The sequence below is a fragment of the Myotis daubentonii genome, chromosome 1 (genome assembly GCF_963259705.1).
Source record: "Myotis daubentonii chromosome 1, mMyoDau2.1, whole genome shotgun sequence".
Classification (NCBI taxonomy): Eukaryota; Metazoa; Chordata; class Mammalia; order Chiroptera; family Vespertilionidae; genus Myotis; species Myotis daubentonii.
This window is the reverse complement of record NC_081840.1, coordinates 203,311,289-203,339,176: the sequence shown is the minus strand read 5'-3', so window position 1 is coordinate 203,339,176 and position 27,888 is coordinate 203,311,289. Positions and strand designations below refer to the sequence as shown.

The 27,888-nt window shown below is 36.8% G+C and overlaps 1 protein-coding gene across 3 annotated transcripts in view; it reads left to right on the top strand.

Annotated features, from left to right (window-relative positions):
- SLAIN2 (SLAIN motif family member 2) overlaps positions 1-27,888 on the top strand; it is a 71,262-nt gene that overhangs the window by 26,909 nt on the left and 16,465 nt on the right. The window contains exons 3-7 of one of the 3 annotated variants that reach the window (XM_059671748.1): positions 2,901-3,065; positions 4,776-4,937; positions 8,813-9,172; positions 9,879-10,016; positions 19,971-20,048. In XM_059671748.1, the coding sequence (XP_059527731.1) occupies positions 2,901-3,065; positions 4,776-4,937; positions 8,813-9,172; positions 9,879-10,016; positions 19,971-20,048 (903 nt within the window). Of the gene's footprint in view, positions 1-2,900; positions 3,066-4,775; positions 4,938-8,812; positions 9,173-9,878; positions 10,017-19,939; positions 20,049-27,888 lie in introns of all 3 variants that reach the window. The other 2 variants (XM_059671750.1, XM_059671749.1) reach the window with 2 other exon arrangements.

Genomic DNA, 27,888 nt, shown 5'->3' with positions numbered 1-27,888 from the left:
TATTTAAATTAATGTTATTCATTCATGCATATAGTCAATTAATATTTATTGAGAACCCCATTATTAGGATTTGGGGAAAGGGCGGAGGAAAAACTAACATTGTGTCTACATCCATGGAGTTTATCATCTAGTAGGGGAAATGTAAATACAACTAATTACTTTAAAGGGCGATCTGTAATAAAGGAACAGGAATTTTACCACAGGAAGTGATATGTAACCTGAATCTTAAAGATTCAGAAAAATTTAAGTGGGCTAAGGGGAAAGAGGATGTAGGGTGTTTCAGGTAGAGAAGGCCTATGTGGGTGTGTGGGAGGAAGCTTGGCAAACATGAACTAGAAGGAGCCAGGGTGGCCGTAGGAAGGAAGCGATGAGATAAGGCGAGAGTATATGACGGAGCCAGATTCTGCAAGGCCTTACAGACCACATTAAAGATTTGGATTTGATTCTAAAAGTAATGGGAAGATATCAAAGGGTTTTATTTAAGTGTGTATGTGTGTGGGTGGGAAGACAAGGTTTACATTTTGATAGTTTTGCTTAGCTATAGTGTGGAGAGTAGCCGAGAAGGCCAAAAGGGCATGTAGGATGCTCTTGAGGGCAATTGATGAGGACAGCTGGGTAAGGTGGGGGAGGGGGGTGAAAGGGCAGTGATGCAGATGTGGAAGTAAAAAGGAATGAACCTAATATGAGGAAATGAGGGAAAAGAAAGTATCAACATTGATTTCTAGGTTTCTATTTGTGTGATAGGAGAAATGTTGTTAGCATTTTGACATAGGGGCCCCAGAAAGAGAATTCTATTTTTAGTGGAAGAATTGTGAGTTAGGATGTTGGCTCTGGGGCAAATTTTCCATACCCGCAGGGGAGACTGAATGGGCAGTGTATATGGAACTGTAGCTTAGAAAAGCTTAGGACTGGCCATATAAATAATGAGGAGTTTGAGAAATATAGACAATAACTAATGTCATGGGTATGAATGAGATTTCCCAGGAAAGAGAACATGGTATAGAGTGAGAAGATAAAAGGGCTGAGGATTTGAAATGCTAGTGATTAAATAAATTACCAGTTAAAGAGAATGAGTTTCAAAGGAGATGGAGGAATAAAGAGATAGGAAGAAGTTAGCAGCCCCATTTCTGTTCAGGTCAGTATTTTGGAGACCATGCTACTAGTACACACTACATGCTAAATATTGTAAAATGAGGTGTGTTGTCTCATAGTGAATTATATATAAAACTACTCTGTTCGGCTTTCTACACTATCCAGTAACTTCAGAGTCATCATATTTTTTCCCCCCTTTTCCCAATGTTTAATGTCTATTCCTTTTGTTTTGGGAAACCTATACTGCCTTAATTCAGGCTAATCTATTCAACTCCAAAATCCCCCTCAGTTTTTCCCCCCTAAACTGATTGGATCATATAACTCTTGCTCCAAAATCACTGATGGCACTATCATTGCTGATTGAGGTTCTGACTCCTGAGCATAGTGTTCCAGGCCTCCCATGACCTGGCCCCAGCTGGTTTTCCCTATTGTACCTCACCATGTGCTCTACCTTTCTAGGTTATTCACTCTTAATCCCTGAACATACTGTACATTTTCAAGACACTGCTTCTGTTCATGTTATAAACACAGACAAAAGCACACACTTTCCTCACTTTCAGTAGCATATTATTATTCATCCTCTCAAGACTGTAGCAGTGCCTCTCCTTCGAAAAAGCCTTACGTAGTTTCTCACAATTGTGGTACCTTACTCTTATCTCATAAATTCCACAAACCTTTGCACATTTGTGATAATACACATTTCATTTTGTCTTGAAATAGTTGTTTTTTCTGGCTAAACTACTTGGCCTTTTGAGAAAAAAGCACCATGTCACATTTGTGTCTACAGTGGGGCCTTGACTTAGGAGTTTAATTCGTTCCAAGACTGAGCTAACGAGCTCATTAAGGAGCTCGTTAACTCAAATTACTCTGTCAACTCAATGCAAAAAATCTGCCGATAGACAGCTGGTATCTCAAAAAACTAGTTAGTCGGGACACTAGTAAGTCAAGGCCCCACTGTATTTCTACACAGTGCTTTGCTGATGGTCAGAAATATTGAATAAACTGTGAATTTTAGAATAGGGTAGAAGAAAGAAGTACTATTTCAAGTATTAATATTTCTTGTACATAATTGCACTTGATTTCTTAGCCCTATTTTTGAACTGTTTCTATTTTATATGCGTGGCACAATATATATATATATATATATATATATATATATATATATGTATATATATATATATATATGTATATATGTATATATATATATATATATATATATATATATGTATATGTATATATGGGGGGGGCAGAAATATTCTTCTTGAGCCAGAAAATGGGAGGGAGGAGGACTTTTTTTAAAGAGCATTCTCCCATGTTTGACCTTAACCTACTTATTATTGCTTTTTTTTTCTTCTCAAAAATCCAAACTTTGAAAAGGCTTTTTAAAAACTCATTATTTCATAGTTTTTTTTAACACAAAAAGTTTGTTGTGGAAAAATGAGAAAATACAAATTGCCTTTACATTCATTTTATTTTTCAAGTCCATTTGAGGTTGATACAGTTGGAATAAACTTTCCAATTAAATAGAAGAACATTCATTTAGTGGCTAATAATTTGTTGAGGGGATATTTTTTCTATGCTATTACTTTTTGTTTGGTGTAGCTACTCTTTTCCTCGCATAACACAATTTAAGATAATGAAAATATTTTGTTGGGATTACTAATAGGATATATTTTCTCCTATAAGAATGTTTCTGTATTGAAATTGAGATAGGTAAATGACTTATTTCATACTAGGAAAAATTTTGTAATAAAATGTTAACTTTTTCTCAGTTATTAAATTTGATTTCCCCCTTTTCATTAATACAGCTCTCAAGAGGCAGAATTTATATAATAATCCTTTCAACTCCATGAGTTATACAAGCCCTTATAGTCCAAATGCAAGTAGCCCATACAGCAGTGGTTTCAATTCTCCATCCTCAACCCCAGTGCGACCTCCTATAGTCAAGCAGCTAATACTTCCTGGAAATTCAGGTAAGGAGAAAATGAAATGGAATGCTTAAAGAATGGGTTTTAACTTACTGCCCTAACTGAGAAAATACCTTATTCATCAGTAGTTCAGGTTATTTTATTTATGAAACTTTTAACTGATTAGAGAATATATCATTGAGGGTCTACTTGGCACCAGATACTATACAGAGGGATTCAGATGAGCCATTTTACATCCATGAAGTTTTCTTTAGCATGTACTTAAAAGTTTTTAAGTCTGGCTTCATTAAATAAGGTCCCAAGATTGATTATTTTAACCAAGAGATGCTTATTTCATAGCTTGCTTGGATTATAAAAGCTATAGAATTAAAAACTTTTTAATAGGATTTTAATATTGATATTACACTTAAATAATAGTATAAGGTTATATGTGAATGTGCTAAAAGAGTGTTTGGAGCCCTAAATGACTTGGGAGGGATAGATTGCTGTAAACTGGGAAAAGAATGTTCCACTTTGGTTCTGAAACTGCAATGTTACTCTGTAGCTTAACTTTGTAGCTTACTGTTCATTAGAATTCACTAATTCAGTTACTCTTATTGCCGCTTTTGTATGGATAATTATTATAATTTCCTTAAAAGTTAAAATATTATTAACCATCTCACATTTTTTACCTGAGTGCTCTCTAGTCTGATGTCTTTATTGATCCTGCTGTTTGCTTTGCACATAGGTTGTTACTTGCTACATATTTCACCCATTACTGTCATAGTAAAAAGTTTAATCTTCTATATTTGTTTAATATAAAAGATTTTTATTCCAGCACTATTTGAGCCTGACTTTCCATATCCTGTTCATTATGCCCTTCTTGATAATATAAATATTTCATATTCTTGCTCTTCTTGTATGCCTTTACGTTGGAGCTGACTTACAGTGAAGAATTCTGGAAAACAAGCTCTTTAAATAAATTCATATTAGAAATAGTAGTGACACTGCTGTCATTTTGTTATTATGCACTAGAAGGTGATCTGATGAAAGCATTTCCTTAGAAGGGAGTTAGACTCTTGGATATGTATGTCCTTTATTCCTCTGCCCTGTCGTCTTTCCCTCTTTTGGTTAAGAAAAACAGAATACTTTTTTTATCTAGTCATTTTCTTCATCCCATTTTTGTGCTTCCCTACTAAATTTCAGAGAAGTCCTTGGATAAGCATTTCATTAGTTTGGCAAAATAATTTTATAAACATGGCATAATGTAGGAGAAATGAGCTAGAGTTCTTTTTTTGGTTTGTTGCTAACTTTCTAAGGAATCCTGATTTTCCTCAAATTATAGTATTCTGGTTTAGGAAAAATAGATACTTTTATTTAGGGAAAAGATGATAGTGTTTGCTAATGACTATGAATTTGGGAGGAGAAAACACCACATTGTAAGTACATCTATTTATAAAGCAGTATCATTGTCTACCTTGTAGAAAAATCCTCTAATAGGCATTATTGAAAACTACTTGTCAGGAACTGTTTTGAAAGCGTATCTGTTTTATAAGAGGAATAGATAAGTTATAGTTAAACAAAATGTGTTTTATGTTTATGCCATAATGTATTTAGGAATCTCTATGGCCCTCCCTATTCTTAATAAGGTCAATTTTTTATTTCAATATTTGGGAATTTTATAAGCAAAAGGCAAAATAATAATAAACTAAATCAGAAGATATAATATCAAGTTTATTCAATTTTTGTTTCACCAAAGTTTGATTTTCTTTTAAGGTAATTTGAAAAGTTCATCAGACAGAAATCCTCCACTCAGTCCTCAATCCTCTATAGACAGTGAGTTAAGTGCTTCAGAATTAGATGAAGATTCCATTGGATCTAATTATAAGCTAAATGATGTAACCGATGTGCAGATTCTAGCTCGGATGCAGGAAGAAAGTAAGTATTTTAATTGTTAAAGTTGAGGTCTTTCATACGATATAATTTTGTTGTGAATATTAAATATGTCTTAAAGTGTAAAATAGTAGTGTAGTTAGAGATGTTGAAATTTTTGAGATGTTGACATTTTTTAGGCTTATTCAACATATGGACTTGTTTGTTAGCTTGTTTTCAGAGTCCATTTTATGTAAAGCAGTTTCCTATGTGAGGACAAAGGCAGGCAGGTTTCACTCTGCTTTCATGACTGGTAATCATATCCTGCATGTTACTCTGCACTAAAACTCACTAGTGTAGTTATTACGCTATTACTTTGGGGGTTTTTTAATGTAGACCAGTGTTTCTCAACCTTTTTTTCATTGTTGCTACAATAAGGTACCTTTTTAGATATTTTATTTCCCCTGCCCCACCTGAAATTTTAAGACCACAGATATGCTTTATGTCTCTATATACTTTGAGGGACACAATCTATTATGGTCACTAAGATTTTTTTCACATACCTAGGAGCAATTTTTATTCCCTTGTGATAAATATCACCTCCCTTAGAATGTATGGTATCTATCTATATATATAAAAGCCAAGCGACCTGAACCACCAGTCGCTATGATGCGCACTGCAGCCGGCCAACCTGCCTGATCGGCGGCAGGGCCAGATGGCCAACCTCCCATGGCCCCTCCCCCTGGCCTGCCCATCCTGATCGACACCCCTGCACCCCAAATTTGTGCACTGGGCCTCTAGTAGAACATAAATAAGACCTTTATGAGAACATTGGAATTGTGACTTTAAATTAAATGATGCACGTGATATTGCTTTGCAAAGTGGTCCTTACAACTTTTTAGGTCACAGACACCTTTGAAAATCCAATAAAAATTATGTCCCCTGTCATTCCCAAAATGTATATAAGCACACAATTTTTCATACTGCTTTAAGGGTTTATGCCTTGGCTCTCATCTGAATGTAAGATGTTGGTTATAATATTATTCTTCCCTATACATTTTATTACAGATGCCGTGGACTTAATTGTGAAATAAGCAATCTCTAAAGTGATCCCTTTAGCCTTTATAATAAAAAGATCCTTTGAACACAAATTGCACAGTGACAGTGGGCTGAGGGTAATGGAGCATTGCTATAATTTAATTCAAGAACTTTTCTTAGACCCTTTCTTTTATATAAATATGTAGTATTATCAAGTTATAACCTTTATTAGGAAATGTTCTTATTCTGCTGATTCATTTCCCATTTTCACACAACTTTCCTTTGAAAGATAGAAAGACTTGATGCTTGTTTTATTTATCTTCAGCCCTAGAAACTATTAGTGTGGTACTCTCTTCTGTAATTTTGTATAGCACCTCAACTGAGACTATGGTATTGTCAGCTAGTGAGGGGCTAGTTATTATAATGGATGTGAAAAAGAGAATAAAGAATGCTGCCCAACTGTAACTTAGAGTAAACTCACCAATTCTTTGAACCTTGACTTTTTTGACACCACTATTTTGTTAGAAACACAGCCAACTATTTGCTGTAGTTTTCATATTGTGCTTTGGTAACAAATAATAAAAATTTTAGCCTTACTTTAATAATCCTTTCTAAACTGTCTACATGCACAAATATTTATTTTCCTGGTGAATTAAAAAAAAAAAGATACTAAAAAATGTGTATGATTCTTCCTTGAAAACACTAGTGTCGTTTTTTGTTGTTTTTTTTTTTAAGAGAATGATTTTCTTTTTCACAACATTGTTTCTCCAGGTTTTTGGCAGTAGAAATGTAGAATTACAGATTTGGACTGTTGCCTAGTTAAGCCCCCTCATTTTTAGTATGAGAGACATACAATCCCATAGTGACTGGGGCCCCCTTAGTTCCCCTTGTTAGTGGAGAGCCTGCAGTGAAATCTGGATTTTTCTTTTCTTTTTTTTTTATAGTAAAGGTGGAGATTTATTGAATAACAAGTACAGACTCCCACATGGGGAGAGGGAAGAGTCCCACAGAATAGACTCCCACGTAAAGAGGGGGGAAAGGGTCCTGGATTTTTCTTTTTTAAAACAGAGTTCTTTTCACTGATTTGTTGTCTTATGTTAGGTAACTTTAGTGCCATGTTTGCTATTATAAGACACTAAGTAACTTGTTGTTTACTGTAGTGGTCCCCAAACCTGACTGAAAGTCTAGGTGGGCCCTGGGAGTCTGTAGTTTTATAGATACCCCGGTGTGCTTCTCACTCACCATTTGAGAGGACCATATTGATAGCACTTTCTTTGTGTAGTAGTACCCCCCCTTTTAGTTGGGGATACTTTCCAAGACCCCCCAGTGGATGCCTGATACTGTATATATGCTATTTTTTTTCCTATGCATACATACCTATGATAAAGTTTAATTTATAAAGTAGGCACAGTAAGAGTTTAACAATAACTACTAATAGAAAAGAACAATTATATCAATATACTATCATAAAAATCATGTGCATGTGGTCTCTCAAAGTATATTATTGTACTGTATATACAGCATATACACTGGGCAGAGAGATAATGATTCACACCCCAGGCAGCACTGGAGCGGCACAGTATGAGATTTTATCATGTTACTCCCAACTGCATGCAATTTAAAACTTTTGAATTGTTTATTTGTAAAATTTTCCATTTAATATTTTAGAAATGGTTGACTGCAGGTAACTGAAACCTCAACAGTGAAACTGTGAATAAGGAGGGAATACTGTATGAATATATAACTTAAAAGTTTGAATGCTACTTTAACATCTTTTAGACCAGACTGCTAATAGTTAGCAGGACTTGCTCAAAATATCTAAATTCTTTTTTTAAAAATTGTAATTGTTCTCATTTTATAATATGTAGCAACAATTGTTTTTATTCTAGAAGTTTTTATACTATTGAAGGGCTTGTAAGTTTGTTTGGGTGTTTCTGGAAGTATCAAGATACATAGGGAGTATTTTGGGTTATGAAGCAGTTGAAATTTCATTTATGCCCAAATACTGAATTCCTCAGGGTGGGATAGAAGTTTCCTTCATCCTCTTCTTTATTTTTTATTTTTATTGATTTCAGAGAAGAAAGGAGAGGGAAACATCGATGATGAGAGAGAATCATTGATTGGCTGCCTCTTGCATGCCCCATACTGGGGATGGAGCCCACAACCTGGGCATCTGACCTTGATTGGAATCAAACCCAGGACCCTTCAGTCTGCAGGCTGACGCTCTATCCACTGAGCTAAACTAGCTAGGGCTCCTTCATCATCTTCTTGAATAAGATTAACCAATCCAATGATTTGGTATTCAGGAAGTTTGTTTAGAATACTGTGTATTCTTTTTTGTTTTGTTTTGTTTAAGATTTTTTATTGATATTTAGAGAGGAAGGGAGAGAGAAAGAGAGAAACATCCATTGGCTGCCTCCCACATCCCCCTCCCGAACCCCCCACTGGAGATCGAACTGACAACCTTTCAGTGCACTGGACAAAGCCCAGCCAACTGAGCCACACCGGCCAGGGCCTCACTGTATTCTTTGCTGGCTAGACAGTAATTGTTTTCCCACAGTATTCCTATAATGTTAATCTCGAATTTGGATTACTGTTTCTAGGAGTAGAAATATTTTTCAGTTTCTGGTTCTACTTGATAGATTTCAGATTCAAGATTCAAGAAGAAATGTTGAAATTGAGCAAAGGTTTATAAAACTTCCTTCAGTTTAAAAATAATCTTTGAGGTGTGGTTTATGCATCCTTATATGGGAGGCTGTCTAAGATGATTCAAGTGGAGAGTTTTCCTTTACACTGTATACCCTGTTTGAAGTTCTCAATGATAATCTTTTGCTTTTAAACCTTAAAAATATTTGAATGTTTAAAAATATAATTAAATAAAATTACACATTCATTATTGTCAGGTCTCCGGCAAGAATATGCAGCCACCACATCTCGGCGCAGTTCTGGTTCATCTTGCAATTCTACAAGACGGGGTACTTTTAGTGATCAGGAACTTGATGCACAGAGTTTAGATGATGAAGATGACAGTATGCATCATGCAGTATACCCTGCTGTTAACAGGTTTTCACCATCACCACGCAATTCACCCCGACCATCACCTAAGCAGTCACCCAGAAATTCACCGCGTTCACGATCTCCTGCTCGGGGAATAGAATATAGTAGAGCGTCCCCACAGCCTATGATTAGCCGCTTACAGCAACCTCGCCTTTCACTTCAAGGTCATCCCGCGGATTTACAGACAAGCAATGTGAAAAATGAAGGTAATCAAATGTTTCTGGGGGAAAAAATTGTCCTTCATATTTCAGTATGAAAGTGACAATTTTTACCAGGGTTTTGTGTTTCAGATAAGTAGATCATGAATTTAGTTAGTTTACCGTTTTATTAGTAGTGAATTCAATACAAAAGTAAAGGAGAAAGTGAGTTTAATTTTACTTGATTATGTTTGCTTTGTTCTACTCATAAAGTGATCTGTATATAGATTTTTATTTAAATGAATAATTTATAGTTATTTTTATTTTATCTTTATTATTTTTTAAATCCTTACCCAAGGGTATTTTTTTCATTGATTTCTAGAGAAAGAGTGGAAGGGTGCAGGGAGGAGAGAAGCATCGATGTGAGAGGGACACATCGACTGGTTGCCTCCCGCATGTGCTCCTACCGGGGCTGGGGAACCTGCAACCAAGGTACATGCCCTTGACCAGGAATCAAGCCCCAACCCTTAGGTCCTGGGCCGACGCTCTAACTATTGAGCAACTGGCCAGGGCTATAGTTCTTTTTAAAGTTCTTCTTATTTTACTCATTTATATAATCTGGGTTGAGTTGTGTATTGATAAAAGATGTGTACTTCCTGTTAACTCTTCTAAAATATATAAAATACTTAAATTTGATTTTTGAATGCTGATTAATATTTTCTTTTTCCATGTGAGAAAATGGTTTTTATTTTTAATTAAAATTATGTTGTCATAGAAAAACTAAGACGCAGTCTTCCAAACCTGTCCCGAACATCTAATACACAAGTTGACTCAGTGAAAAGCAGCAGAAGTGACTCAAATTTTCAAGTGCCAAATGGAGGAATACCTCGCATGCAACCTCAGGCTTCAGCCAGTAAGTACCTCTCATGTTATAGATGTTAATTTTGTGCTGAGTAGCTATACTAAACTATTTAGTAGAATGTAGTAAACTATTACTTGTTATAAGATAATCATAGTTATATTAAAATTTAAAAGTTGTCCCTGTAACATACCCAATTATATCAATACTTATACCTATATAAAACGCTGGTCTCTCCAAATTTGAAAATAAGCAAAGGCTAGCTATTTAATATGTTAATATACATATATATGTCTTAAAACCTCACATTCTGCAATATTGCACATTAAAATGACAGGACTTAGGGGGACATTAGTCCTGGGACAGATCACTTAAAACCCAACCAGCTTTCTTACTGGAGCATTAATAAAAACAGTGATCCTATAAAAATACTAGCGCAATTAAGATCATTTCAATTTTTAATGAATAAAGAACTCCAACAAATAATAGAACAAATAGAATTGAACAAATAATAGAATAAAAATAGTTAAAGGTGACTTAATGGAATGGAAGGGTTGAGACTGTTGAATTAGGAGACATATGCAACATAAAGATCAAAAAGAATCATTCAGAAAGAACTTCTAAGAAAGAGAGGCCAAACCGAGCCAAGAAGTGATGTGGGAGTAAATGGGCATTGTGTGCTTTACTGTGCAAGGTGATTAAAAAAGATTGAAACACTTTCCAAAAAGTATTGCTTATAACTAGGATAGTAGTCAAGCCAATTTTAAACACACTATCACAGTTATTTCTACAGTCTTAGAAATACTCAGCATTTATGCCATGTATCCCACAGCCCACATCACATCAGTGCTGTAGTTTGACTCATTCAGTTCTTTTGTATCGTATTATTGTCAGTGGTCACTGTGATGTGTTTCTTCATTTCCTCAAAGCTGTGAGGAAGAAGATACAAGCCTGAGGTTATTCGCTCCATTTATAGCTTGTTTATTGAGTAGTACAGAATAGAAAGCATTCAATTCTTTTTCAGTTTCTCCTTGGTTCTATTGTGGTTAGCTAACTTTATGTACTTTATGTTAAGCTGCTATTACTTGGTGGTTCAAAAATAACAGGCCAGGAAAAATACATTGAACCCAAATGACTTTTGTGAAAATATTGATAAATTTTCCTTTATTTACCAATTGCATATGTTATTACTTACATTACAGAAATCCTCATTATACTGTACTGTACATGAAAAAATCCTATTTACCCCTCAAACCAGTTCTATGAATTGGGTACAAATATTAACACATTTTACAAATTAAAAAGTTGAAGCTTTGAATGCTTAAATAATTTATCTCTGATGTTAAACTTATAGGTGGCAAGTTGGGATTCAAACCCATGTTGAACCTGTTCAAGGGCCCAAGTCCACCTAAAGAGTTGTCACATCCATGGTTTAGTACTAAGACATAAACATTTTTCAGAAATAATATTTCTGTTTTTTTCTAAGATGTAAGGCACAATGGAAAATTGTTACCCAGAAATTTGTATACTGCATTGATTTGGCTGGTTATATACAAAAATGTGTTGTTGTTTTTACCAAATTAAATTTTAAACTTAGTATTCTAGGTCTTATGATAAAGAGTGCCATTATGTTACTCGTATGAAATGGTAAAGAAAATAGAGATTCACAAAAACTTTAAAAATGAAAGTAAAGATACAGTTTAAGCTCTTTTATCCCTACAATGGTGATAGGTTTTGTGCCTCTAAACTTGCAAATTAAGTTAATTTGACACTTGAGAAATCCCGTTTCTGGGTTTTTCACCTCTTGGTATACTTGCCTAAAACAAAAAGCAATCACAGTGTTAATACAACAGAAAATAAAATTTTATACCATTAAGAAGGTTAAGTAATAAAATTCATGTACATTGTAAGCTACACTTTTACACCCTTTGCACAGATAATCCAAAACATTGTGTGTAGTTGACTTTCAAAGTTGCTTTTAGACATTGAATTGTTAAGTTTTGAGTTTCTTAAAACTTTACACAGTATATCTCCAAACAGCTTCCCAGCTCTGTGGTAAAATCAGCTATATATCTGTATCCTCTTTACCTTATTGCATTGTCAGTACCAACTCTTTACTCAGGGTTGTTCCCTTATGCCCTTATACATCCTCCTTATTTGAACTACTCTAGCAGCTCAAAGCTATATGAAAATGAAAAATAGTTTTTCACAAAAATAGAAGAAAAAAGGTTGATAACTAGGATAAAATTGTTAATAATAGAAAAGTATATTAACCATATCTTAAACTTTATGATAATTACTCGCCATCTCTAGTGATAGAATTACCACTGAACAAACCTGCTGATTCACTAGAATTTTTTCTGTAGATGAATTAGTTTTAAATTTTTTTCCCCAACAGTTGATAATTAAGGAAAAAATATAGGGATGCATAAAAAATCTGATTACTAATTTACTTTTAAGTGTTTAAATATGTATGTAGTTTCATAATGGTGTGCCTCAATATTTGAATAATTTACAGGCAGAAGAGAAAGTAGGGTACCATCTTTTTTTAAAAATTGCATATACTTGTTTATTTTTATATTTGTAGCTGTAGTGAAGCTTCTTTGTAATTGAAATGTCACAAACATTTTAGTGTAGAATAGCACTGTTCACAAAAATGTATTTGCAAAGTAGTAAATCCAGAATATTTGCATATTTAAACATTAAAGTTTGTTTTATAAAAATATTTAAAGCTTCATATTTAAAATTAATATATTATCAAGCAAAATATGTTACCTGTATTTCTTAAAATTTTACATATATCTTTGATACATAAAACTTTATACGTGTAAGTATTTTTATTAGCGTGTGTGTTAGATACTGCTTTCCTAATAGCCTTTTTATTTTGGTATATCATTATAAAATATAATAGCAAGTTTTATACACTTTATTCATGAATGAATATTTTTTATTTTTTGTACAGTTAGTATAAAGAATGTTGCATTTTGTTTTAAGTATTTGTTTTCCAGCTCTTAAATGATAAAGCTTTGGTTTTGACTTGCTGATCTGCATGAACCTAACTTTGCAAGGTTGCTGTTATTTCCACCTAAGGGACCACTTCTTTTGCCTTGTTACTCTGCCAATCACTATTTTTATATGCTTATTTGCTGTGGCTGCATTATTATGGGTGCTGGCATTCAAATATGAATATTATGAGAGTTCTTATAAATTTTTATTTTTATGGCTTTACTAATTTTTCACTCATATATTTGGATATTGTGCATAACTTAAAAAGTTTAAGAAAACCAGAGCATTGCAGAAGTTGTGGTTACATGTTCGTTCTCAGTTTCTCCAGCTACAGGAAGAAATGTTTGTCAGAGTTTTTCAAAAGACCAGTGTCCTGCTCTCTAAGACTCCTGGAGCATGAGTTAGTAGAAAGCTTAAGTTTTCAGATAAATACAGGAATTATTTGTTCAGAGATAAGAGAAGAGAAGGGAGAAAAATCCAAGACAATCTGTTGGTTTAAGAAAAGTAATACTCAAACATCAAACTTCGGTTAGTATTTTAAAATGTTTACTTTCACATGTATTATCTCATTTAAACATAATAACAGCACATTTTTTATTTTTATAGAGAGGGAGCAGAGATCCATATAAATTATATGTACAGCAGCATATAACTAGAAAAGTGGCAAAACCAAGCCAAATTACTCCCTCCTCTCTGAGTCTCCTCATTTCCTCCCAATCATTGTTTGGATTACATCATGCTGACCTGACTGCAAATGAGTAGGCGTCTTGGAAATATTCTTGGATAACTTTATTGGAGCATGATTCTTTGTGAATTGCCAGAAAATCATTCAGTGTAATATTTATCCATGGCTTACATTTAGCCAAATTAAAGGATATTTTTATATAGTGTACAGAGTATACCACCAGAGAAAAAGTACATAGGACCAATTGTCAGACAGCTTTACCCATAGCCAGAGGTCCATGGGGAAGGAATTTTCATCCAGATTTTGCTTGGAACCAAAACACTAGAAAGTTACATTTGAATTTTATGTAATTATAAAACATAAATTGAAATAAATGCCATGATAAATTTGTGTAATGGGTTATTGAAACAATGAATGAAATATTTGTGGAACATTTAAGCATAAGTAGTGCAGTGATGTTGGGTCAGTTATCTAATCTTGCAGCAATTTTATAAATGTAGTTTTTCTAGCCCTTGCTTCTGGAAACTTTGATTGAATACATCTGGGATGGGGACAAGAATCTCTATTTTTTTTAGAAGTGTCTTTTGTCAACTGATTCTGGGGCATATTCAGGTTTGAGAACCAATGGAATAGACCTCAGTTGTAGAGGATCTTGAATGGTTAGTTTATACAGTTGTCAGTCACTTATGTGTTTCTTAATTATTCAAAAGATACTTATTTTGGGTGTGTATTATGTTCCAAGCACTTGGAATATAGGTGTGAATGAGACAGCTGAGCACTTCAATAGTTGGGGGTGATAGGCAGGAACTTCTGTGGGAACAGGGCATTAATCTCAGCAGTGTGAAGAGGTTTACAGGAAAGATTTTGAAAGATAATCTCAGCCAGTTTAAGAGGATTTTATGTGTTGCCACATCAAGAAAGGAGGCGCAGTTCTCCCAACAGTGAGATCAGTAATGAAGTCTTAAGGATGGGATGTAGGTAGGGGACAGATTGTGGGAGTTTTTAAATTTCATATTAAGAAGTTTAATTTTATCTGGTAAGTGTGTGGAACAATGACAGGCTTTTAATCAGTTTATTCTCAGAAAATTCAATTTGGTAGCAATGTAGGGAATGGATTAAAGTTGAGAGACCTTAGAAGACTATTGCATAATCTGGGCAAAAAATGATCTGAACAAAGGCAGTGGTACAGGCAGTGATAAGATCTGGATGAATTTTTAAAAATGAAATAGATGATACGTGACTTGGTAACACTGAGAAGATTGGAGGAGGAGAGGGTGAGAGGATCAAAGGATGACTCTGAATAAGAAATCTGTAAACAAAATGCCTTGGGGTGTCGGGGACAAGGGTCATTTTACTCAGCAGTAATTAACATTCATTTGTAGTGGCTTACGCTTACTTAGTATTTGGCAACTGTGAAGATTATTTTAATAATCCCCCTATATGGCAAAATTATGTTAAATAATTAAGTGGGATGAGTTGTAATAAAAAAGTCTAGGGCCCTGGTCAGTGTGGCTCGGTTCAGTATCCTCTAGTACACTGGAAGGTCACTGGTTGATTTCCGATCAGGGCACATGCCCAGGTTTCAGGTTTGGTTCCCAGTCAGGGTGTGTAGAGGAGGGAAGTAGGCAACTGATCGATGTCTCTCTCTCTCTCTCTCTCTCTCTCTCTCTCTCTCTCTCTCTCCCCCCCCCCCCCGTCCCTCTCTCTCCCTCCCCCCCACTCACCCCCCTTTCCCTTCCTCTCAAATCAATAAAAACATTTTAAATAATAATAAAGGCTAGGGAAAAATGCAGACAATGAAAATATTCTTTTATTGAACTTTCTGTTTTATAACTCAGTAAAAATAATAGAATCAACATACATTTTTTTAAAGGAAAAAATATTTTTACATATTGGTTGAGCACAGTAATGAATATTACAGCTTAACTTCTAAAATTTGTCAATATCTTTAGAATTTATCTTCTTTTATTTAGGCTCAATGCACACTATACCCAAATTTATCTAATTATCTTTACTCATATTGATTGAAGAACAGTCTTCAATTTTTAATTCTAAAAGCTTTGTGTTTTGAGATTGTTTTTTGTTTAATGAAGCAACTGCTATACAAATAGGGAAAATGTTCAAAGTAAAGATAAATTTGGCAGAGATTCATAAAAATCCCATTTTACACTAAATTCAGAAATTGCCATACTGTTTATGTCTTTGTTCCTTTGGAAATCAAGTGCAGTGATTTTCAAATGTCTTCACAGCTTGAAAAATTAAATACATACTCAAAGTCACATATAATGATAGAATTGGACTAACATTCTGTTTCATTGATTTTATAATCGCTGTACCATTATTGTTTATTTCTAATCTGTTTAAATATAGGAATATATTATTGTACCACAGGGGTTGGGCACATAATCTGCTGAAGTGAGCATGATTTCAAATTGCTATGAGCTTACTCTTGAAAGAAACGTGTAGTTGAGCCTACCTGTGCCCGGGGAGACTTTATAACTGGGAGTTCTCCTAAGTACCTTTTATATGAAATGTGTTGTTTATTAAAGGATAAATATTCAAATGTGCCAACTTCAAGCTATATATATGTTATTAAAACTCAAGTGTCACCCTAGCCAGTTTTTCTCAGTGGTTAGAACATTGGCCCTCTCTCTGGACTGAAGAGTCTTGGGTTCAATTCCGGTTAAGGGCATGTACCTTGGTTCCGAGTTCAATCCCTGGCCCAGGTCCCAGACAGGGCACCTGTGGGAAGCAACCAATCCATGTGTCTCTCTCACATTGATGTTTCTCTCTCTCTCCCTTCCCTTCAGCTCTCTCTAAAAAAATCAATGGAAAAAATATTCTTAAATGAGGATTAGTAAAAAAACACACGAAACTCAAGCGTACCTTGCAGCCATTGTTTATAACTAAGGCCAACAAATATTTTCTTCAGAGAGGAGCATTTTATCATTGACATTATTATTGCTGGGACATGATGATTAAAAAAAAAAAAAAAAGCTAGTTTTATTTTTGTTTCCGAATTTTCTTACAGACAGCGTACCTACTTATTGTCTGCACTTGGGGGTGGTGTGGTGGAGGGTGGCATTTTCACCACCCTTCCCTTGATGCACATGAAAGAAGTGAAAGATTTGGCTATAGGAAGACCAAAAGAGACTGTTGTCTAAACATAGGGTGATGACAGTCTGAATTAGGTATTTAAGAAACAGTGGGAATGTAAAGGAAGGGATAGATCTGTAGAACTACAGGAATGAATAATGGAATTTAAAGAAAACTGAGCTAGAATGACTTGGAAAATGGTGTTATATTTTTAACTGAAATACAGAGGTTTTCGGAGTTGGTTTGTAGAAGAAAACATTAGCCTAAATAATGGTAGCATGAGAGAATAATGTACTATCTTTGCTTCTCACACTCAGGTCTTGCTAATTTGAAATTATATAAATAATCCTGCGGGGATCGAGCCAAAACTGGCTCTTCAACATCCTCCGAGGGGTCCCAGATGGCAAGAAGGCACAGGCCAGGCCAAGGGACCCCACCAGTGCACTATCAGGGCCTGAGAGGGACTGTAGGAGAGCTCCAGGGCTTGTCTGGCCCATCTTGCCCAGTCCCGATTGGCCAGACCCCAACAGCAAGCTAACCTACCGGTCGGAGCATCTGCCCCCTGGTGGTCAGTGCGTGTCATAGTGACTGGTCAAACGGTCAGACACTTAGCATATTAGTCTTTTATTATATAGGAGGATTAAAAGAGGAACCAGGGAAACCATAAATATTTTAAAGCAACTAACACTAAATTTTATTAGGAAGATTTGGAGACTCAGTTTAACTATTACATGTTGTCATTTAAAAATGATTTTGTATTTGTAAAATTGATCAAATTTCAGATTGATAATTCAGATTAAAATTTAATTTTTGTTCTTATTTGTATAACATGTGACTATGTGGTATCCTATAAAAATTGTTCATTTCATTCTGTCTTTATTAGGCAAATTTAGAGTATATTGACTGATTATACTTGCAATCTGATTCTTCATATTACCATCCGACAGTTTTCACTTGTGTATAGATGCCACTGTGACATCACCCCAGAAACCTGAGGGATAAATAAGATCTGTTGGAATCATCATAGTTATTTAAGTAGAACATTTCTAAAACAGTTGATTAAAGATATTTGATATTAACCCCTCATATAAAAATTTAATGGTTAATAGACATTGTGGATTGCCAGCATACATTTAGTTGGTTACCATTTGTCCTCATTTACTCCCTGCAGTCACAGTGGCCTAATTCCTATTCTTCCAACATACTAGGGGCACTCCTACCTCTCAGGTCCTTTATCATTGCTTTTCCTTTTGTCTAGAATGCTTTCCCCAGTTACCTATATGACTCTCTTCCTTCAGATCTTTGCACAAATGTCATCTTAAGGAAATCTTTCCTGGTCACCCTATTTATAGTTGCAACTTGTCTCCTACTTCCTGCCCCCCTTTCCTACTTAATTTTTTCCATAGCAACTATTTTACTCTTTGTTTATTATCTATTTCTCCTTTCCTAGAATATTAGCAGTTGAAAGTCGGAACTTTGTCTGTAGTTAGCTACTGAATCCATTGTACCTAAAATAGTATCAGGAATAAAGCATATAATTATTTTAAAGAATGAATGAATGAATAAATGAATGAAAATATAAATGGTTGGAAGCATATGTGAATAAATATATAAAAGAATATTCAGTGATGATATAGCATCCTCTATTTCTGTGGGATATATATGAGGTAATACATTATAAAGTTGATTGTTTTAGGTTGGAGAATTTTTTTTTAATCCTTACCCAAGGCTATGTTTTTCATTACTTCTAGAGAGAGAAAAAGGGAGAGGGGGAAAGAGGAAAGAAAACACATTGATGTGAGAGAGAAACATTATTTGGTTGCCTCCAGTGCATGCCCTGACCAGGGATCAAACTACAGCCTGGGTATGTGCCCTTACTGAAGTCGAACCCATGACCGTTTGGTGCATGGGACAGTGCTCTACCAACTGAGCCACACCAGCCAGGGCTAGGGCTGGAGAATTTTTTGCTAGTCTGCCTGGTAATATTTAAGTTAGCATACAATACTACTTAACTACAAAAATGTGGAGTGCTATGAAATATGAAATCAAATACATTTACTTTTTTAAAATGTTTACTATCAGAAAGAGTAAATATTGATAGGGTTAAACAATAGAGTGAAAGAGAAATTCTTAATTCTCTTTTAATGATATATCAAGTCTCCCTTTCTCAACCCAATGATTTTTATATTCTGGCCAGATTTCTATCTGTCTATATCTGTCTATATTCAGATAGATAGATAGATAGATAGATAGATAGATAGATAGATCGATCTTAGAGGTATCTCAAATCTGACTTCATGTTGATTGAGTGATATTTTAAAGCCACTTAAATAGTTGCTTGCACTGGTAGGTGTGGGACTCATCAGCTCATTGGAACCATAACTGTGGATGGCTCTGGCTGCTACTTACATGCCAATTTTGAGAGTTTTATTGCAATTAATAGATTCGGAGTTTTGAAGAAAGCTTAGAACTCCTCGTTGATCACTTTAAAAAGCAGATGCTCTGACTCTCCTCCAAACCCCTCAATTGTCACACACACACACACACACACACACACACACACACACACACACACACTCTTTCCACCCCATATGCATATGTGCACAGCCCAGATATTTCGCTACACAAATCCTAAAGTACAACTTAGTTATATTCTACAAGATGATGTTGAACATATGAAAGACATTAGATTGTGACTCCGTTGAGGACCTGCCTGGTTCTGAGTTTTCTTTTCCTTTTTGAGTATGAGAATGACTGTTTCATGTTAGGGCAATTCGTCTAACAAGAATTGCTTTGCCGAAGTCTGCTTTTTTTGCCTTGAACAAGTACTACATTTATTTTATTCTCTACTGTGTGCTTGTGTTCATCACTTTTACTTAATTAGCTTTCTATTCTTTGCATCTGTAGCATGTTTGCTGGTGGTTTGATTTCTCTTTGATATTTTGATCAGTTTACATATCATAGGTTTTTCTCATCTATAAGAAACTATTTCTGAAAACATGTACTTTGTACTAAGATTTTCATCCCCTTCTCTTTCCAATTTAATTCACTAAGCATCACTTTACAATTTCTTTGCTTCCAGGATTCTAACATATTTTCACCTTATGGTTTCTGTGTCTTGATAAATTTTCAAGTTTGTATTAAAATATTCAAGTTTACAGAAGCTATAGCCTTTATCTTGTTCTTTCAGGCAAATATTACAGTTCCTTATTTTTCAACAGCTTCGCAAAGGCTGAAAAATTTGCCTCGTACTTCCCTCAAAGCCAAACAGTTGCTTCAAACTTCATCTACAAAAAGAGGTAACTACAGCCTCTTACTAAGTTTTAAATTTCAGGAAATGGTCAGGTTAGTTAAATCTTATACCTTTTGGCATACTGAGTCATTGATGTCTGTAGACCCTACATTTTAGTTTTTTAATAATAATCATAAAATGATGTTAATTCATTCTCTGTTACTTGGATAAACTCATTTTCTACCGAGGTATATATTGGGATGCTATTCTGATTCATAGGTCAGTGCTCAACCACTGAGCTACACTGGCCAGGCAGGATGCCATTCTGAAAGGAATAAGTGGTACATAGCATTTAATATTAGAGAATTGATCTTTTCCTTACTAACCTAAAACTGAGGGTCATTGTTTTAACTTAATATTAGATGAACTAATAAATGCTTTAAAATGAGCTAAATGACATACATTTTGTATGTAATGTTTTTTCTCCTGACTTTCTTTTTTTTCTTCTGACTTTCTGTAGGATGAAATGGGAATGCTTTCACATTATAATTTAAATTGACATTGTTAACTGATAATGTTTGGAATATTGATGGAGTGGTAGCTCCGTATTCTTAAAACCTGAGAGTTGAAGAAATATATGAAGGTTGGACACCAAATTATCATTGGTTCCAAGAGATTGGATGTCTGGGCAGCTAGAAAGAAGCCGAGTTAGGAGAAAGAGCACGGGGTCAGCTATACCAGCAGTAATAAGAATGAATAGAAACCTCAGAGGAAGTGGGACAGAAAACATATCAGCAGTGAGGAAAAATATTTCTTCTATCCAGGATATGTGGGTCTCCTATCGCTTCAGAGCTCAATAAAGAACAAAGTTATACAAGGAGGATAAAAAGCACTAAAGAGGAGGTTTGAGATTTGCTTTGTTGAAAAAAAGATTTTGTTAATACGGGTTACAAAAGTACTGAAATAGATGTTTTAGCAAGTTCATTGATGCAAAAGTTTTAGCAGTGATTTGGTGGATTAAGTATACTTTTCAGAATAGTTTTTAATAGAATTTGAAGGAAAGAGAATATTCATATAGAAAATTAGGAGGTGTGGGTATTTGTGTTTGGATATCAGAGGTTGATCATCTTTTGGCATCACTGTCAGAAATTAGACTGGGTAGAGTATGGTCTTTTGATGGAAAAGAAGACAATTATTAGGGATCATTATAAAAAAGAATCCCTATAGAAATTATTTGAGGATCTTAGAATATCTATACTAATAATAGGGTAATAGGCAGATTGGTTAGGATGCCATCATGTAATGACCGATCAGTGGGCTGCATGCGCAGCAGGCGCGGATGGGCAGGGATTTGCAGTGTCGGGGATGGGGGCGGGGGCCTCCCCCGGCTCTGGCCTACCTCTTTGGGGCAATCCATCGAGGAGCTCAAGATGGGTGGATGGGGCCTACCTCTTTGGGGCAATGGATTGCAGGGCTCCCGTACTGTGACAGGGCACAGACCAAGCTGGGGGACCCCCCCCGAGTGCACGAATTTTGTGCACCAGCCACTAGTGTATGTGTGTGTGTGTGTGTGTGTGTGTGTATATATATATATATATATATATATATATGTAGTATTTCTAGGTGTGGGAGGTGGGTAAAAATAGATGGGCATGAAAGGATTGTGGTGTCTAAACAGAGCAAGAGATTCCTATATAACAATAAAAATAAAGAGGATTTTAAGTTTATATAAATTTTTTTGTTGTATGCCTCTCTGTAAGCTGCTTCATAATATGTTTCGGGATCAGGTAGGTTTAAATAATTATAAATTTTTACTTAAATATTTTATGTTACTATGAATTAGGTTAAGAGAATCATAACTTCTGGCTGATTTTTTAAAAATTTTGCCTATAGAGATTACGTTATTTTTGTGACTCTGAGCCACCTAACTGCCCCCACTCTATAAGATGACAGTAACACTCAGTCTCCTAGTTCCTGGCACTACAGATGTCTAGTTAATTTAGTAAAGGGCAAGAAGTGTGTGTGTGTGTGTGTGTGTGTGTGTGTGTGTGGTTTTGTTGCTCTGTTTTGTTTCATTTTGTTTAATCTCTGATTTTCTGGTTGGCATTGTGGCTTGGAGATGATCATTTTACACTATAAGCTATGAACCAATTGAAAAACAGACACAGGTATGTGACAGGATTTAAAATGTTAGCTTAAGCTGAATTAGAGAAGTATCCCTTGGATCCAAACGCAATAATTGTTTATACTCTGGCCAGATATCTATCTATCTCTATCTCTCTCTCTCTCTCTCTCTCTCTCTCTCTCTCTCTCTCTCTCTCAACTGATCTAATAACTGAAACTATTAAGTAACTAACAAGTGGATGCACCATAGATACACTGGACAAAGGCATAATTCATGGCCTAGGCAGGACAGATGCCGGGGTCCAGCCCCAGCAGGTCCAGGGGTCCCCAAAGGTGTGGACGGAGTCTGCGATGAAGGAATGACACGGAGACAGCGTTCAGTTGATCAGCAGCCTAGCCAGGATCTCCAGCGAAGTTCTGGTTAGGATCTCCAGAGAGGTTCTGCTTTGGATCTCCAGGGAAGTTCTGTGGCCATGTTCCCTCGCTAGGTTCTCCAGCCAGGTTCTGTCCAGGTTCTCCAGCCAGGCTCAGTCACCAGGTTCTAGTCAGGTTCTCTTGCCATGTTCTATAGTCAGGTTCAGCCCAGGATCTTTTGCCATGTTCTCTCCAGTGAAGTTCTTCTGTCTCCAGGCTCCGTGTAGGTTCTGTCTTCTGAATTCTCTTCTAAGCTCTGTGTCCTAAGTTCTGTGTCCTAAGTTCTGTGTTCTGAGTTCTGTCTCTTTCTGTCTTGTTACATCTGTATTTATACCAGTTGATTCAATCCTATCAATCTCTATTACAAAGGTTAAGGCGTTTCTTATCTCCATTCCAGGGAGTAAAGATTATGTAGCTTAAGCATGATTGTTCATAGTTAAAGTGATTAATTACCCGCCTGGCACTTAGTTGAGGGGTTTTATTCCCTCCCTAACTTCAGGGGAAAATCCCTACCTGGGGATTCAACCTTTCTCAGAGAGGTGACCTTGGTTAAAACACAGCGCCAAGAAGGTGAGCAAACATATTAAGAACCGTATGCCATATATGCCAGGTCCCTTGAAACAGCAAGGATGGACCGGCTCCCGGCAGACAGAGCCCGGGACAGTGTGAGATTTCATCATACTACCCAGAATGGCATGCAACTTAAAATTTATGAATTGTTGCCCTAACTGGTTTGGCTCAGTGGATAGAGCGTCAGCCTGCGGACTCGAGGGTCCCAGGTTTGATTCCAGTCAAGTGCATGTACCTTGGTTGCAGGCACATCCCTAGTGGGGGGTGTGCAGGAGGCAGCTGATCGATGTTTCTCTTTCATCGATGTTTCTAACTCTCTATCCCTCTCCCTTCCTCTCTGTGAAAAATCAATAAAATATATATTTTAAAAAAAAATTATGAATTGTTTATTTCTGGAATTTGCCATTTAATATTTTAGGACCGCGGGTAACCGAAGCCTCAAAAGCAAACAAACAAACAAAAACAGAGAGGGCAGGGGCTACTGTATTACAAAATCGGATCATTCCAATTCTAGTATTCCTTTTTTTTATTTGTCAAAATACTCTATAAGTATTTGTCAAAATACTTATTCTTTAGTCATTAAATGGCATAGTTTCATTAGGAAATTCAGAATAATTGCTTGTCTTTCTGTTTACCATTGGCAAACTATCATTCTCCAAAGGTGACCAATATTTTTCTTAAATATGTATCATTATGAACTTACAGATTTAAACTTTTTGTGTGTGTTTCAGTCCATTCTCAATATTCTTTCATCTTTGGTGAAAGCTTCTTCAAGTTGACTTTCCAACCTTTTTAACTCACCCTAGTAGTTTTTGATAACTTCTGCTAACTGGTGTGATAAGATATGCTCGAGATCTTGTATATTTTTTGTCGCCAAAGACCTAGATTTAGTCATTTCTCCAAAAAGTCCTGGCTTTTTGGTAGGAAATGGTATTTCAGTACTGTAATTTACGTTTTTAGCTATGCTCATTGCTACTGGGTTGGACATTGTTTCTAGGTCTTTTCAGTTTCTAAAGCTAGTAAATATATGTGTAGATTTGTGTATTTTTAAGATTGAATGTCTTAAGTTCTTGCTGGTACTTCCTGTTCAGATTCAAGGGCTTGAGGGTAATTAATTAACCTTTTTCAACTTACACCTTTATCTCCTTTATCCAGTTCTGGGAATCCTCTCTCTCGGCAGCATAGAGAATTAGAATAACATTTAATAGTTTGTTTTATCCCATATTACATACCTAATCTTCTGAAGATAACATTAGCATGATAACCAGACAATATGATCACCAAAGACAGTTTATAAAACTTTTTGCATACGCTTGCTCCTTGTTTTTTACAGTTATACTGTATCCACACTGTTACATACTTTTCTTTATGACTCACCTAGTCTTAGCTCTACATTTAAATATATATTTTATGCTTACCATCAGTCTGTATGTTATTGTCTCAGTAAATTTCTGTGTTTGAAGCTCACTCTATAGTAGATTCCCTAAAGAGTTAAGAGAACAGTATCCATTTTATCAATTTTTGCATACTAATGACAGCTTGTCTGTTTTTGTTTTGTTTTTTTGAAAATCATTATCTAGATATGAAATTTGGGGCTCATATTTTCTTTCCTTGAGTATCTTAAATATATTATTCCATTTTTTCAGGAATAAAGAATTATTTCTATTACAGTCATTTGGTCTTTTTATCTGGATGTCCAGTGAATATTTTCTTTTCCTTTATTGTTCAGTAATTTAGAGAATATTTCTTAGTGTTGTTGGCCATTCTGAGTTCATTTCTTTAGATATGTGATGTGTTCTTTTAGTTTGGAGTTTTTAAATTTCAGACAAGTTCTTTTGAATTACTGTTTTTACTTTTGTTCTCTTGCTTTGGTTTTCTTTTTTTGTGGGGACTCCTATTAGACACAGGTTAGGTGTTTTTTTGCCTATCTTCCATATCTGTTGCCTTTTCTTTAATCCTCTTCATCTTTCTTTAAAGTTTCTTTTTATTGTCTGTGTCTTGTAAAGTATTATCTGTTATGTATGTTGACTAGTGTTCCTTCTACTTTAGACTTTATTTTGAAATTATTTATTTTATGTCTAATTCTTTTGTGTTCCTTCACCTCATTTTTTATTGTTTTCTATCTTGATATATGATGTTATTTTATCTCTTGTATACTTTTCTTAAATGTTTTTAGAATTTGAAATATTAGATTTGAATTTTTACTGTTTTGTGTGTGTGTGAGAGAGAGAGAGATAGAGAGAGAGAGAGAGATGATTTCTGGCAGGTTTCCAGCATTAATAGAAATGTGTTGGTTTGCAACCTCCTCATGAACTTTCCAGATGTAATCTGAAATTAGACCCCTTATGTAGAGCGCAAGGAGAGACTGAGGAAAGAGGCAGACCACTCCAGATTGGTAGGTGGCAGGGAACTCCTTACAAGGCCAGTCTCCAGATATCCACACCCACCCACCAGAACATTAAGTTTACACAGAAATTCCTTACTTGGGCTCAGTCACTACACAGGAGGCCTTAACTGGGTTCAGTCATGGACTCATATTTCTGTCTCAAGGCTGTATCCTTGGAGCAGGTTTTTGGGGGAGCGAAGACCAGCAGGAATGCACATTCCAAGGACGGGAGGCAGTGAGGAGCCTCCAGTTCCCAGATTCAGCTCGTGGGTCAACTCCTTAACAGTGTTATTTTGTTTCTCTCTTTTTTCTTGTAATATTACTAGATGCCTGGTGCATGATATACATATATATCTGGCCTGCAGGATCAGGCCGAAACCAGCTCTCTGACATCTCCCAAGGGGTCCCGGATTGTGAGAGGTCGCAGGCCAGACTGAGGGACCGCCACCGGTGCACAATCAGGGCTGGGGAGGGTCAGGGCCAGGGAGGGACGTGAGAGGTTGGCCAGCATGGGAGGGACTGCAGAAGGGTTCCAGGGCATGTCCAGCCCATCTTGCTCAGTCCCAATCAGCCAGACCCCAGCAGCAAGCTCACCTGCCAGTTGGATTGTCTGCCCCCTGGTGGTCAGTGCAAGTCATAGCAAACGGTTGAGTGGCCTTGGAATATCATTAGCGTATTATGCTTTGATTGGTTGAACAGACAACCAGAACTTAGCATATTAGGCTTTTATTATATAGGATGTGAGATTTAGCCTCCATCTGTTTCTGTTGCTGGTTTTTCTGCAAAATTTGTTTTTCTAAACATTTAGAAAGAGAACTTGATTTAAGATTTTCTAATTTTACAGCTCTAGAGCTCCCTCATCTGTTGTTTTTGGAAATTTTTTAAAAATATGGCTGCTGCTCTAGCCAATTTGGTTCATTGGATAGAGTGTCACCCTGTGAACGAAAGGGTCCCGGGTTCAGTTACATCAAGGGCACATACCTCAGTTGCAGGCTCTTCGCCGGCCTGGGCCCTGTTCGGGGCTCGCGCAGGAGGCAACCAATCGATGTGTTTCTCTCACATCAGTATTTCTGTCTTTCCCTCTCTGTTTTACTCTCTAAAAATCAATGGAAAAATATCCTCCGGTAAGGATTAAAATACATGTGTGTGTGTGTGTGTATGTATGTATGTGTGTATCCTATCTAATAAAAGAGAAACATGGTAATTAGCGTACGACTGCTACCCTTCCCATTGGCTAATCAGGGCGATATGCAAATTAACTGCCAGCAAAGATGGCGGCAGGCAGCCAGGCAGCTGGAAGTGAACATGAGGCTTGCTTGCTTCAGTGACGGAGGAAACCAACGCTCCCTGCCTGCCTCTGCAGGCCTCTGAGCTGCAACTCTAAGCAACTATGTAACAATTATAGAAGCTAAACAAAACCCCAGAAACCTGCTTTCAGAGAGCCGGGATCTCAGAGCTGGAGTTATACAGTGTTTCGATTATAGAACCAAAACAAACCAGATACCTTCTTTCAGCAGCAGAAGCCTCAGAGCTGGAGCCAGAGCTAAAGCTGGCCCAGAATAAAAAACAGAAAAAAAAAAGAAAAAAAGGAGCAGTTAGGAGCTTCAGTCCCAGCCCGAAAACAGCCCTCAGCCCCTCACCCAGACTGGCCAGGCACCCCAGTGGGGACCCCCACCCTGAAGGGTGTGTGACCAGCTGCAAACAGCCATCATCACATCACCCAGGCTGGCCAAGCACCCCAGTGGGGACCCCCACCCTGATCCAGGACACCCTTCAGGGCAAACCAGCCAGCCCCACCCATGCACCAGGCCTCTATCCTATATAGTAAAAGGGTAATATGTCTCCCAGCACCGGGATCAGTGGAGCCGAGAGGCCTCCCGGCACCAGGATCAGCGTGACAGGGGGCAGCACCCAAACCCCCTGATCGCCCTGTGGCTCTGTGTGTGACAGGGGGCGGGGCCACAACCTCCCTATCCGCCCTGCTCTGTTCGTGACAGGGGAAGGCGCCCCAACCCCCTGATCAGCCCTGCTCTGTGTGTGACACGGTGCGGCGCCTCAACCACTCCCCCACGGGCCCTTCTCTGTGTGTGACGGGGTAGAGCCATAACCTCCCCATTGGCCCTGCCCTGAGTGTGACAGTGGCGGCGCCCCAACCCCCTTATCGGCCCTGCTATGTGGGTGATAGAGGGCGGCGCCCCAACCCCCCCCCTCCCCACGGGCCCTGCTCTGTGTGTGATGGGGTAGAGCCATAACCTCCCCATCGGCCCTGCCCTGAGTGTGACAGTAGCGGCGCCCCAACCCCCTGATCAACCCTGCTCTGTGGGTGATAGAGGGCGGCGCCCCCAACCCCCTGATCCGCCCTGCCCTCAGTGTGACAGGGGGCGGTGCCCCAACTCCCCTATCGGCCCTACTC